At 40.3% G+C, this 13,265-nt stretch overlaps 1 protein-coding gene across 1 annotated transcript in view; it reads right to left on the bottom strand.

Annotated features, from left to right (window-relative positions):
• Window positions 1-12,812, bottom strand: part of LOC136460765 (uncharacterized) — a 60,325-nt gene extending 47,513 nt beyond the window's left edge. The window contains 2 exon segments of the mRNA XM_066460344.1: window positions 4,032-4,337; window positions 12,720-12,812. Of these exon segments, the coding sequence (XP_066316441.1) occupies window positions 4,032-4,337; window positions 12,720-12,812 (399 nt within the window).
• Between the last annotated feature and the right edge of the window lie 453 nt (window positions 12,813-13,265).

Raw genomic sequence — 13,265 nt, 5'->3', positions numbered from 1 at the left:
CAAGCATGTAACAAGAATCAAATCTAATTGAGGATACATTAGGTTGTTTGTTCTTGTTACTCTTGGAATATTGCTCTGTATGCCCCAGTTGCTTGCATCTATTGCAAAACTGACCATTGCCCTTCACAAAACTAGCTTTGGGAGTGATAAAGGATGCTTTTCCTTTCTTGGGGGTATAGCCTAATTCCTCTTTGTTGAGAGAAGACCTTTGGCTACCCAAACACTTTAGCAAGTAGGCATCTCCACCATAGGCATTGCCTAAGGCATGAGTGAGCTCATTCACCTCCTTCTTAAGGGTCTCATTTTCCACCATTAGTAAGGCATCACAAGTGAAACCATCACTCAAAGGTGAAGTAGAAGTGGTAGTGCTATAAGAAGGGTTAGTGGGAGCAACAACAATGGGCTTATAAAAAGATTCATCAAGAATATCACATGTTAGTCCCACATCACATGACACTATGACTTGCTCCTTCTTGGCTTCCTCCTTCTTAACTTGCTCGAGGACAGAGGAGTGAGCTTTTTCAAGCTTGGAGTGAGCATTACCAAGATCCTCATGGTCTTCCTTTAGACTCTTATGAAAAGCATTGAGCTCATCAAAGGATTGTTCAAGAGATTTAACCTTCTTGCACAATTCTTTGCACTCCTTTCTCTTTATCTCAAAGCAAGTGTGGACTTGCTCCAACATGTCCATGAGCTCCTCCTTAGTGTACTCATCCTCATCATCATCACTCTCACAAGTATCATTATCACTCGCATCATATTTTACTGTGGTAGGCTTTGCCATGAGGCAAGTCGATGGAGTGTCAAAAATGGAAGGCTTGTTGTTGATGGCGATGCTTGCTAGTGCCTTCTTGAGTGACTTCTTATCATCATCACTAGAGTCATCACTATCTGAAGATCCATCACTATCCCAAGTGACCATATAGCCTCCACCCTTCTTCTTCTTTTGGAAGGTCATCTTCTTCTCCTTCTCTTTCTTTTCCTTCCTCTCCTTCTCATCCTCATCATTGTCACTATTGTATAGACAATCCACTACAATGTGATCCTTGCTCTTGCACTTGTAGCATCTCCTCACATAGTCCTTGCTCTTGAAGTTGTCTCTTCTCTTTCTTGCACCATAGCCCTTCTTCTTCATGAATTTGCCCATCTTGCGCACAAAGAGAGCCATGGCCTCGTCATCAATGTCACTATCATCTTCATCATCACTTGATTCTTGCTTCTTGGACTGCCCTTCTTCTTGGATGATGAACTAGCCTTGAATGCTACACTATTCTTCTTCTTGTCTTCATCCTCCTTCTTCTCATCTTTGTCAACCCTCTCCCTTTCCACACGGTATGTCCCTTGTGTCATGACATCACCTAGTACTTGGTTAGGGGTTAGTTGTTTCAATCCTCCTCTAATGATGATCAATCCCAATGTCTCAAATCTTAGAGGTAAGCACATCAAGAACCAATGAGAGACATCATCATCATTGATCTTCTCACCCAAAGCCTTCAAGTCATTGGCAATCACTTGCAATCTATGGAACATCTCTAGAATGTTCTCATCATCCTTTATCTTGAAGCTTGTCAACTTGTCCTTGAGAATGTACAACTTGGCACTCTTCACTACCAGTGTGCCCTCATATGTTTTTTCCAATCTTTTCCACACCTCACTAGCTCTTTCACAATCCTTGATTTGCTCAAATACCTTGGAATCAATGGCAATGTAAATGGTGTTGAGAGCCATAATATTACATTGCTTGTTGGCCTTGTCTTGGTTGGTGGGATTGTCAGGATCAAGAATCACATAATCACTCTCGGTCACATCCCACACTTGATCATTGATTGAACCAAGATATATCTTCATCTTTCTCTTCCAATAGTCATAGCATGTGCCATCAAAGAACGGTGGCTTGCCCCCCACAAGGTTGAACACAACTTGAGCCATCTTTTGACATCAAGGTTGTTAAGCCTTCAATCAAATGGTGACCATGGCTCTGATACCACTTGAAAGGTCCTAATATGACTAGAGGGGGGTGAATAGCCTATTTAAAAATTCTACAAGGCACTAGAGCAATTGATTAGTACAACAAATGACGTAATACAATTTTGCTCTAGCTTTATAAGGGTTGCAAGCCACCTATCCCAACAATTCTAGTTACTATAATCACTAGGCACACACAAGAGCTAAGTCACTACTCACTAAGCTAGTGTGCTCTCAAAGACTAACTAAAGAGCCACACTAACCAAACTAACAAGCTCTCAAAGGCTAGCTACACTAAAGAGCTTGACAACTAGTTTGCAAGAATGTAAAGGAGTGGGTAAGGTGATTATACCGCCGTGTCGATGAATGAACTAATCACAATATGATGACAACCAATCACCAAGAGAAATCCAATCACAAGAATGACATATGATTTTTCTCCTGAGATTCACGTGCTTGCCGGCACGCTAGTCCCCGTTGTGTCGACCAACACTTGGTGGTTTGATGGCTAAGAGGTGTTGCACAAACCTCATCCAACAAATGGACACTACAAGAACCTACCCACAAGTGAGGTAGCTCAATGACACATGCAATCCAATAGAGTACCTTTTGGCTCTTTGCTGGGAGAAGGTCAAGAACCTACACAAGTAACCGATCGAGGCTGGAGACAATCAACAACTCCGCTCAACAATCCTCCAATCACTGGGCCATCTAGGTGTTGTCAAACACCAAGAGTAACAAGCTCACAACCAGCCCAAATCACCCAACTAGTGCCACAAGATGATGCAACTCAATGCAATGCACTAGAGGCTCACCAATCTCACTCAAATGATGAAATCAAGTGTGCAAGTGAGTGGATTATGTTTGCTCAGCTCCCAAAGGGTGTGCACAACTGCATGAAGTGCCAAGAGAGTGGAAAGGCCAGCCACACCCTCTATTTATAGCCACATAAGCAAATAGAGCTGTTACCCCTTTGGAGCTGCTGTCTGTGAGGTCACAAGATAGGGCGGTGTCTGGCACCGAACACGGCGGTGACCTCCCCAATGGTCGAATTCCAATGACTACAAACTAGTCATTGGGGCACCGGATAGGGTGGCAGTGGCACCACACTAGGGGTGGTGGTGACCACCTAGCTATGCCCCCAAGAAACCATGTCTCTAGAAAATTAGGGTGGTGCGCTGATGCACCCATGATGGTGACCATGGCAGTGCCCCCTTTGCTAGCGCTACTCTCGAGTGAATTAGGATGGTGACACTAGATAAGTGCAATGGTGCCCATGGCGATGCACTGCTGTGCACCTAGCGGTGTACACTAGACACATCGGTGCTCGCTGTCTCTCTGCTACTTCTCGGCCGAGTCCAGGTAGGCACCGCCTGGTGCCACCGAATAGGGTGGCGGTGCCCCCTTAGGGGAGCCCCCAAACACCTCCCTCTTGCCCTCTCCAGTTGGTCACCGCCACAGGGCTAGTGGTGCACCAGACAAGGGGTGGCGATGCCTCCTAGACACCACCACTAGCTCACCAAGTTGCAAACTTTGTCATGTTTCCAACCATGGCAACTCGAGCTACTCCCCGCAAGCGATGCTAACTCTCAAAGTGTTTTCTCAAAACATGTTAGAGCCAAGTTAGCATTTCTCAAAAACATTTTAAATGAATATTTTTGCTTGCTCTCTGAAGTGCACTAGGCCTAAATGCAATGCATGAAGTCCAACACCTAGTGGCACTAGATGACCAAATTGCCTAATTGAGAACCCCTCTTAATAGTATGGCCATCTATCCTAAATATGATCACACTCCCTATAGTGTCGTGATCATGGAAACAAAACCCCTATTTATACCTTTGACTTGATCTCCATAGGGTTTTGTTTTTCTCTTTTGTCTTTTCCAAGTTGAGCACTTGATCATCATCTCATGTGGCCATCTTCATCATTTCATGTGATCATCACCATCACTTGAGTGCCACCTTGATCCACACTTGGATGTACCAACCTATCTCATATCACATCTCATGACAAAGGTTAGTACATAGGTTTCATCAATTATCTAAAACCAAACTAGGGCTTTCAACCTCCTCATCCCAATTTGCCCCACTCAACTCCCTAAGCTTAGACACTTTCATCCATCTCTGCCTCCACTTCCTCAAGTGATTATACACTTGGGTTCCTATCACCTCCTAGCCAGTAAACTCCTAGAGGGCTTTGGCAACTTGGTTGGCATGCACCTCCTTGAAACCCTTATCAGTTCTAACCCTAGAGGATATGAGCTGACATGTATGGCAAAGGACAAAGCTAGACATCACACTAGTCCAATGCATAGCACTTCTAGCACGCTGTCCATTGATAGGCTGCACCTCCTCAACCTCATCCCCCAACACCTAAACAATCTCCTCAGTCATCCCCTACTAAGTGTTGATGGTAGTTAACAACCATTATATACCATCAATATAATATACATAAGGACATAAATATGATCACCAACAAAAGTCTAGGGGTTTAAACTAATAAATTCCACAAGTTTTGGTGAATCTATATTTTCTGTAGGGTTTAACTAGAAAACTATCAAGGTGGACCTACATGTCATGAAACAGGCACTAGAAGGTTCTAGAGGACACCAGAGGACCCCATGCTGAGGCAGAGAGGCAGAGGCTACCAGGTGGGGCCACCCCTTGTAGGCCGCTGGGCCCCTGGGTCCACCGGTTGGTCTTTGTGTTGCAATGTCGATTCTCCACCGCTCCCTAGGTTGCATCTATGCCATTCCTTAAGTAGGTTTGATCCTAGGGCTCACGTTGGATGCTCCGGCCTATATATACTAGCCCCTGCCACCCCCTCAGGCATAACCCATCATCAAGTCATTTGAGAAGACACAAACCCTAATCATCCTCAGAGCTCCATCAATTCTAGGGCATAGCTAGTTAGGTTAGATCTAGAGGGAGGCAAGCAGGCTTTGCTTGGATTCCTGATCATGTCAAGACCATGGTTTGGTATAATCCTTATACCCCATCTCTTTTATATCTCCATTATTTTTATATGCTTGCTACAATTGTTATGACAATATTAGTATTCATCTTATTCATGTTCTTTGTTATAATGTTCTTCGTCTACTTTGATTATATACTTAGTATAGCTAGTTTATCATTATGTTTATGCATAAGTTCATATAGTGCTCGCTCCAAAGTACACGGGGTGAGTGGTCGACATTGTGTAAGCATGGTGCTTATACGTTGTTTACCTGCGAATACACCCTATATTCTGAGTCATTTGGTAAATCATGGATGTGACACTCCCATTGAGTCCTTGTAGTCCACTCCCCGAATATAGGTATACAAGTAGGATCTAGTTACGAAGGAAGACAAGCATTGTTCTTAATCTTCCTTAGTAATATCCCTTATGTGTAGATATAAAGATGAACTTAGCCATGATTACTAGGTGTAATTGCACTAATCAATCTATGCTTTGACTTATAATTAAGAATGTCTTAGTGTTGACACAAAAATGTGGCGATGTGATCAACACACAACAAGCCAGAAGATTTGAGTGGAATGAGACCAGAGATCTGCTTAGCTTCAACACAAAACCAGCTGATTCTAAAAACCCAACGACGTGCCAATCAATTTGACCTGCAATTGTCAAGGAGAGAAAATCTTATCAGTAATTTAAGGTGGAACATGTCGGTGTTGTTCCTGATAGTTCCAAATGTATGGCTAGATAGCCGATTTAATAAGGTTATAGACTAAATAGTTGATATCTGGCATATCCATGAAATGGAGATCTTTAAATCAAGGATTATTGGCTAATATTAAATGATAATGATATGAATCAAAATAACCGATGCTCATGGATCATATAAGATTTATGGTGACTGATTAATCTAGACAAAAACAAGTACAATACACCCAAATATAAAAATTAGAAGATCTTTACTTAAAATTCCAATATATATGACCAAATGGTCGATTGATGTTATCAATCAATTACAGAGTTGATAATCAGCAAAGAAGCGATATGAGAAAACATTATTGGCTAAATAGAACATAATCAGTATAAAGTGCGAGCTGATAAATTTGATGAAAAGAGTATGACATGCGAACAATCGACTATCTAATGTAAATGAATTCATAAACAATCTGGATCTAATCTATTATCATCAACAATGAGGTTCGACTGGATCAATGCAGCTATGATAATGATAACAAACTAAAGCCGAAGAATCTATAAAACCATCTATATGTCGACAGATTCCTGAAAACATGCTATATGCATGAAGGTATAGGCAATCGACTAAATAGCCGATGCAGGCATAGCAAACAAATAGAGTACATATCTTGATCATGACCAAAACCAGTAATCAATAATTTCTAATCTAAAGTCTTACTAGTGAGGTTCGATCGGATCGATGTAGCTATAGTAGTGTCATTAAATTAGATCTCATTAACTAGTGAGTTCAATCAAGATTAAAACATGTCTTTGAATACATACTATGTTTGATTGAAATAGAGATAAAACAACTGATCTAGTGGGATTAAGCCATCAACCATAAGATTTAAAGCATGACCAGATTGGGAGACGACCAATTAAGATAATATGATGCCGATCTATCTCTATCTCAATTAGATGATTTGTTATAATTAATAAGACATTAATTATAACAAGATCTATAATAGGTGAATCAACCAAAAATAGCAAGGAAAATCTTACCAATCTTAGCAGATTTCATAACTGGTGATATTGTATTAAACAACAAGTTATTTAACACAAGATCAGTAACTTTGATCTATATTATGATTCATAAGAGATCAATTAGCTGATGTAGCCTTACAAACAATAGTATGGATCGATAACTAACTTATATTATAGCTCATAAAAGATCAATCAACTGATGTAGGTTTACAAACACAATACAAGTTGTGACGGTACTCACAAGCAAGCTGGAGGTCGATCAGTCAATGCAACCCTATTTGCTGAAGAACTCGCTAAGATCTATAGTACTCCTGCTCCTAATGCGATGGCGAAAGCCGAAAAGATTGTATTGATTGAGTGTTCGTGTGTTTGTATAATAACTAGGCTCTAATATTTATACCCAGAACCTAAATATGAATCCTACTCAAATACGACTCATTACAATTCTTGGAATAAAAGAAAACTTCCTAACTTAACAATAACTTGGACCCTAATTTTCCTTATTTATAGAGTCTGACACGTCTTCTTGATGCCATTCAAGCATAGCCCATTGACGGTGTCTGCTGACATCATCTACAAAATAGCTGATTCTGATATCGCATCCAAATCAGCTAATACCGATTCACATCTAATTGATTCCTTGATGACACAATCTTGGAAGCTTCGAGTTCCCGCATTCCTCTTTCCAAATTTTGGTGAAAACACATGCCCCCCAATTTTGGGATAAAAATGATTTTATTCCAAAATTTCTATTGATCTGTCCATCGCGTTGCAACTGCTCATTCCGAAGTATACGTGTGGCTCCTGATTTCTTAGGCCAAATTCTATATAATACCCCAATGGTATCATTTCTAACTTACTCAGCCTACTCACTTTCCCCTTCTTTCTCAAGCAAACTTAAATACTTAAAGCCACCACCACCAAATCTTTAACCCTAGCAGATCTTCTGCTCTGCCAAATTGCTATTCAAGCCTCCTTTCTACAACCTTTCTCAGATTTAGATCCATTTTGGCTGCAATAGCAACTAGCGACTATATTCTTGAGGTATGCCTTTAGATTTCTATCTTCCAAGTATTAGCTGCTACTCGTATTTTTCCCTCTTCTTAGATTCATCTCATCTGGTTTCTAGGAAACGAGGAATGAAATTTTGATCTCATCGGCCATTGTTCCTAATGCTTATTATCTCAGACCTATGGGTGACCCTGATCCATATAATTTTATCACCCAAGAAACTAACTGAATCCCATTCAAACAATCTGTAATAGATTTGTCTACCTGGAATACTAAAACTCCCTTTAGAAACTGGCCTAAAATACCTAAGGGATGGAGAGATTGGTTCCATAGAGTATCAGAGAAGAAAGCTGGAGATTAGGAATTTTTTTACTTAAACCAATGCTTGACACTCTCACTGTCTGGAATGGAGAGAAACGATTTACTTCTGATCTCTGCATCTTACTTTTGGTCCAACACTTTGAATGCTTTTGTTTTTGGTCATGGTCCAATGACTATTACTTTAGCCGATATCTACATGTTAACTGGCCTTTGAATAACAGGATCAATGCAACCCTATGATTTCTTAAGTGTTGGCTCTAAGAAATGAGCCAAAATATCAGACTGCACAGGATGGACAAGTTATATTTTGAATCATATTGGGGATGGATCGACTGTTGATGATAGAGAACATGTAGCTTTCTTGAATATGTGGCTAGAAAAATTCATCTTTTGTGGGTCATCCTGTGGTCCAACCTATAATCATAAATACTTGACAAAGCATCTAGCAGCCGGTAATGAAACCCCCCTTGAAAAATATCAGCTAGGATCTTCTTATCGTCTGATGCACCAAGTAACTGTCCAATTACTGAAAAATGAACTAGTGCATACCATCAGTGGCCCTTGGTGGTTAATACAACTATGGCTGAATCTATACATGTATAAGATTGTAAGACCCAATCTCAAGAATTTGAGTTTCCCTTCTTCCAATTTTGCTGAAGATTATAAAGGAAAAGAAGGATTATGGTGAAGTTGCATCAACCATAACAATTGCTGTTGACATAGGCCACCTTTCAAAAAAATTATAGAGGGTTTGATGCAAACATCTTGACTTGGCTGCCTTATGATGAAGATGAAGTTAATGAGCTTGTTCTGCTAGTCAAATTCTGGTTTGAATTAGGTTGTTCGGATGAAACAGCAGCTGCAATTTTTAGTTGCATTATCAAACCCTGCATACTGCCAGCCGAATTTTGCCATGGTCGTGGCAAAATGGCTACTGGTGCTTTTCTCCTAGATAATCTCCCAACTTATGAATTCTATAACCCTTCTTTTTTGGCCCATCAATTTAGCCTAGGTCAACTACCTCCTCGGCTATTCTTTAGGAATACTCTGAAGCTAAGAGAAGGTATTAGTAAAATAATGGATGTTTCTAGAGTCTTCTAATTGGGATCATACCTTCCTTCTCTTTGTGTGCATGAATGGACAAGAGCTACCTTTTCCTCAAATCTATTTGATTCCTGGTGGCAAGAATGACACTCCCACCTCTTCTGCAGTCCAGTTCATCCCAATTGTCTGGCCCTAGATGATGATTTTGCTTTTGATAGTGAGGTAACTCACCATTTTTCTTTTAGAAGGATTATCTAACAAATTCTCCTACCAATTTGTCTAATTTTTTAGTAGGATACCAAATTTGATCCCCCAAGTGTGGACAGAAAAGGGCATCCCATAGAATATTATCCTCCATGTCCAGCCTCAAAAATGGGATCAACTACAGCCACCTTGAAAAAGATGATGAAAACCCTAGCTACCCCAATAATTCTCACATATCAGTCTTCAAAATGTAAGGCAACTAAAGGTGTAACTCAGAAAACCACCACTAGGAAAAGACTTTGTAGAACAAAATCACCAGTTACTCAGGTAAATCGACTTATCTTCCCTTTCAAGATAACATTCAACTTCTAATTCAACTTCTCTCCTGTAGCCATCGACTATTGTATCTCAATCTACTTTAGGTGCCAAACTGATGTCCCAGGCACTTAAATCAGCATCTGCTAATCTCTCATTGGCTTATCCCCCTAAGAAGCTGAATACAATTAAAGTAACTGATGTTTCTGACAAACCCCAAATGACAGAAGATGAGAACCTCTCTACTTCACCACCTAATGTTACCAAGGTATCCTCTCCATCCTTTAATCTTATGCAGTTCTTACTTTTCTTGGATCATTTTCTTTATCAGACACCAAGGAAACCGTCTGCACAAGAGCAAGGGTCTGACAACTCACCAGCTGAAGACAACCCCGTTAATATTGATACCCAAACTGTCAATTCTCTAGCTCAATAAACAATTGATGGTAAGAAATTCATATGCTCATTTTTATCCTTCCATAGCAACTATAAACCAAAAAGCTTCTTGATGCCTGCAAACACTAGCATCGAAAGCCCAGAGCCAATTCAACCAAATGTTGAAAAAGATATCAGCACATCATTGGTTGTTCCTTCTCCTCAGCGAGAGTCTCTTTCAAAAAAGGTACTATGTTCCCCTCACCATTCATCTCATCATTAACTCATTTGCCACTTCTAATTAGGTTCCTTTTGTTCACATATAGGCACTTAATTCCACAACTTTGAGCTATTCCTTCAACTTTGAAGAATACATAGATGAAAGTGAGATTAGCTCATCAGCCATTTCTTCCCAAGAAACTTTATCAGATGAGACAAAAAATTGGCTAAAAGACATGCTGCCAATACTCGAGAGGAATATAGCCAATTTGGTCTAGGATTCAGATCTAATGAGAAGAATCTTCTTAGCCATTAAGGATAATTTGTCCCCAAATCTTGCTGAAGCCTTGATACCTTTGTCCAACATCGAAGATCAAGCCCCCAAGGTGAAAAAGGCTTAAAGAAATCTGGCTGACCGTGAAGCTTTGATGGCCAATGTGGCAGAATCGCCTAATCTAATGCCTCCCAGGAGTACTTGTCATCCATTAGACACTAAGTACTTAACAGAGGACACTAAACTACATAGTTCCATCGAGCACACCCCGAGGGAGAACTCAAAAATCCACATTTTTCCATCAGGATCATAAATGAGAGAATAAAGCTTACAACATTCTTAAGTCATTTCTTACATCACTTTATATAGTAGTAGAATATTACCTCAATTGATTATAACAGTGGAATATAACAATGTTATCAGAGTTTCAGAGGAAGCAAGATTAATTTAATGACATGGTGGAGCATTAACATAGTGGACATTTTTATACAGGAGATGCTAACCGATTTTACATCTTTTCTTATAAAAACCTTTAATGAGAGTTATAAATAAACACTACGGTCGTAGCATGAAAGGAATCCTCTCTGAGTCCACCAGGAGGTTTCCACACATAAGAGTCAGCTTTATGAATCCTCCGATCACCTGCAATAGGGGGAATAAAACCCTAAGTACTCGATTGTACTCAGCAAGACTTACCCGATAGGAGGAAAATAAAAAACTCCATGGATATGCAAGGCTTATTTGGCTTGTGGGCTATTGCATCTACGGAAGCATTACTAAATGTGCATCCTTATATTAAATTTTATTAGCAGTCATCATTAGTTCATTAACTAAACATTCTATGTAAGCTCCTATGCTACTTTCAAGCAGGTGGTAAGCAATCAGAACCATTTTACCATCTTTCATATTCTAGTTCTTACTACGGTGCTAGACCATAGCCAAGTCATACCATCTCATGGGAATGGCGGTTCACGAACCAATATATCCTAGCTGGGTACCCTGAAACACATGTTTCGTTTGTACCCTAGGCACAAACAAGACCAATCCATTCTACTCCTGTCATGGGGTCCAAGTCCCCGTCCAAACTAGGACTCTAAGCCTCTACACTTGAGACTCAGTCTTAGTATGGTGCTTAGACCTCCACCTTTCCCCACCTCCAATCAGTCGGTCTGAAAAGAGCCAGAACCCATGATAAGAGCGTAACGAGCCTTCCCACTCCCATAAGCAAGTATGTGCTTAGGATAATAAGTCTGTGACCTAACTACCATCCACAACAATGGGTGGTCCTCAATCAACACAGGTGGAGCACGTGCAATCTGAGCCTCACTTGAATGCCTAACCAAGTCTAGATCCAAAGTACCATTCCGCCTGGTCTCCAATTATCATTCATATATATTCCATGTGATAGTAATATAATAATAACAATAATATGTTTCCTTTCTCTCGCAAGTGATAGGTAATCACTTGACTTCTACCGAGTCCTATAGCATAGCAACCTACATGATCTTGGCATACTAGTAGGACTCATAGGATAAGTATATATATATATATGCAAGTGGGTTTTCATTCAACTCCTTAAAACTTAATGCACAAGCATAAGATAAAGTGTAGAATAATAGGGGTTTTGCACTGGGGCTTGCCTGGGCAAGATATAGCCATAGATTAACATTCCATTGGTGACACAATCATCAAGGCATTATCTTTTCTGCTACTTCTGTCGACTCCATGATCCATCATTGTTCCTATTATGATGTACGTGGATGCAACGTAGAGACACAATTACTCAACGGTAACCGCAACTCTTAAATATACGATTACGCCTCGCAAGCTAACGAGATAGCTCTAATGTGCTAGGCTATGTGTCCATGTTGTTGAATAAGGCGTTGTTTCCCAACAAGTGTTTTAGTTCTATAATCCCAAGGTGTTTTGGCATTTTATTGATTAAATATATATTTTCAAACTAGGGCTCATTTAGCTACCTTAGCAAACTAATTATTATGGTACTACAAAAATTACAATGAGCACCTAATAATGTAAGGAATTTAATGTGAAAGTTTTAGAGCCAACACTATCACCAATTTATCACAAAAATTCCAACAAATTTATATCTTATAATATTAAGCATCTTAAATTAATTAGATAACTCCTGAAAATATTATAAAACTATGTGAACAAAATATACTAGTAGATAGATCATGATTTTAGGAACTTAACAAAATTGGTTTCACAATTTTTGGTTAACTACACATTTTTATATTGAATTTGCAAGTTTATCTTAGAAATTAAATTAGAAAATGCAGTAGAAAAAGGAAAGGACCGACAGCAACTCCTTCTGGCCCGACAGCCTAGCGCGGCGCAGCTGCACGAGCATCGCGGTGGCCCAGTACGTCCTAAAGCCAGGGGCGCCCATGCTCGTCACTATTTTATAGAAAGGCCCCTGAGCTTTCATAGATTAATGCGACTATTATGTGCACTATTCCTACCGTCAGTAACTTTGCAACCAAACCCTCTGATATTCTCGCCTTTACCATGGGGAGATGGCATAAGGCAGCTACACTGGGCAACCTAGGCTCGCTTCAATAGGAGTAAGGAGCCAACCACCATCTATAGCTAAACATGCAAGGATGGGTGGTGGTTGGGAATTCGAAGATGCACTATCGCGGCCTATAGCGGCGAGCGGCTATCCACGGTGACGGCGTGACTGTTCTGATGGCCTAAGATTCTATCGGGGTGGTAGAGATAGAGAATAAACACCAATTTCTCACCGGAATTCATGCTACAGTGGTGGTTGAGGCGAATGCCACATCGACCAAGCAATGGTAGCCATAGCCTCAGCTTGGCCCAGCGCATGACACAACGGGAG

The sequence above is a fragment of the Miscanthus floridulus genome, chromosome 6 (assembly GCF_019320115.1).
Source record: "Miscanthus floridulus cultivar M001 chromosome 6, ASM1932011v1, whole genome shotgun sequence".
NCBI lineage: Eukaryota > Viridiplantae > Streptophyta > Magnoliopsida > Poales > Poaceae > Miscanthus > Miscanthus floridulus.
This window is presented reverse-complemented; position numbering and strand designations above follow the sequence as displayed.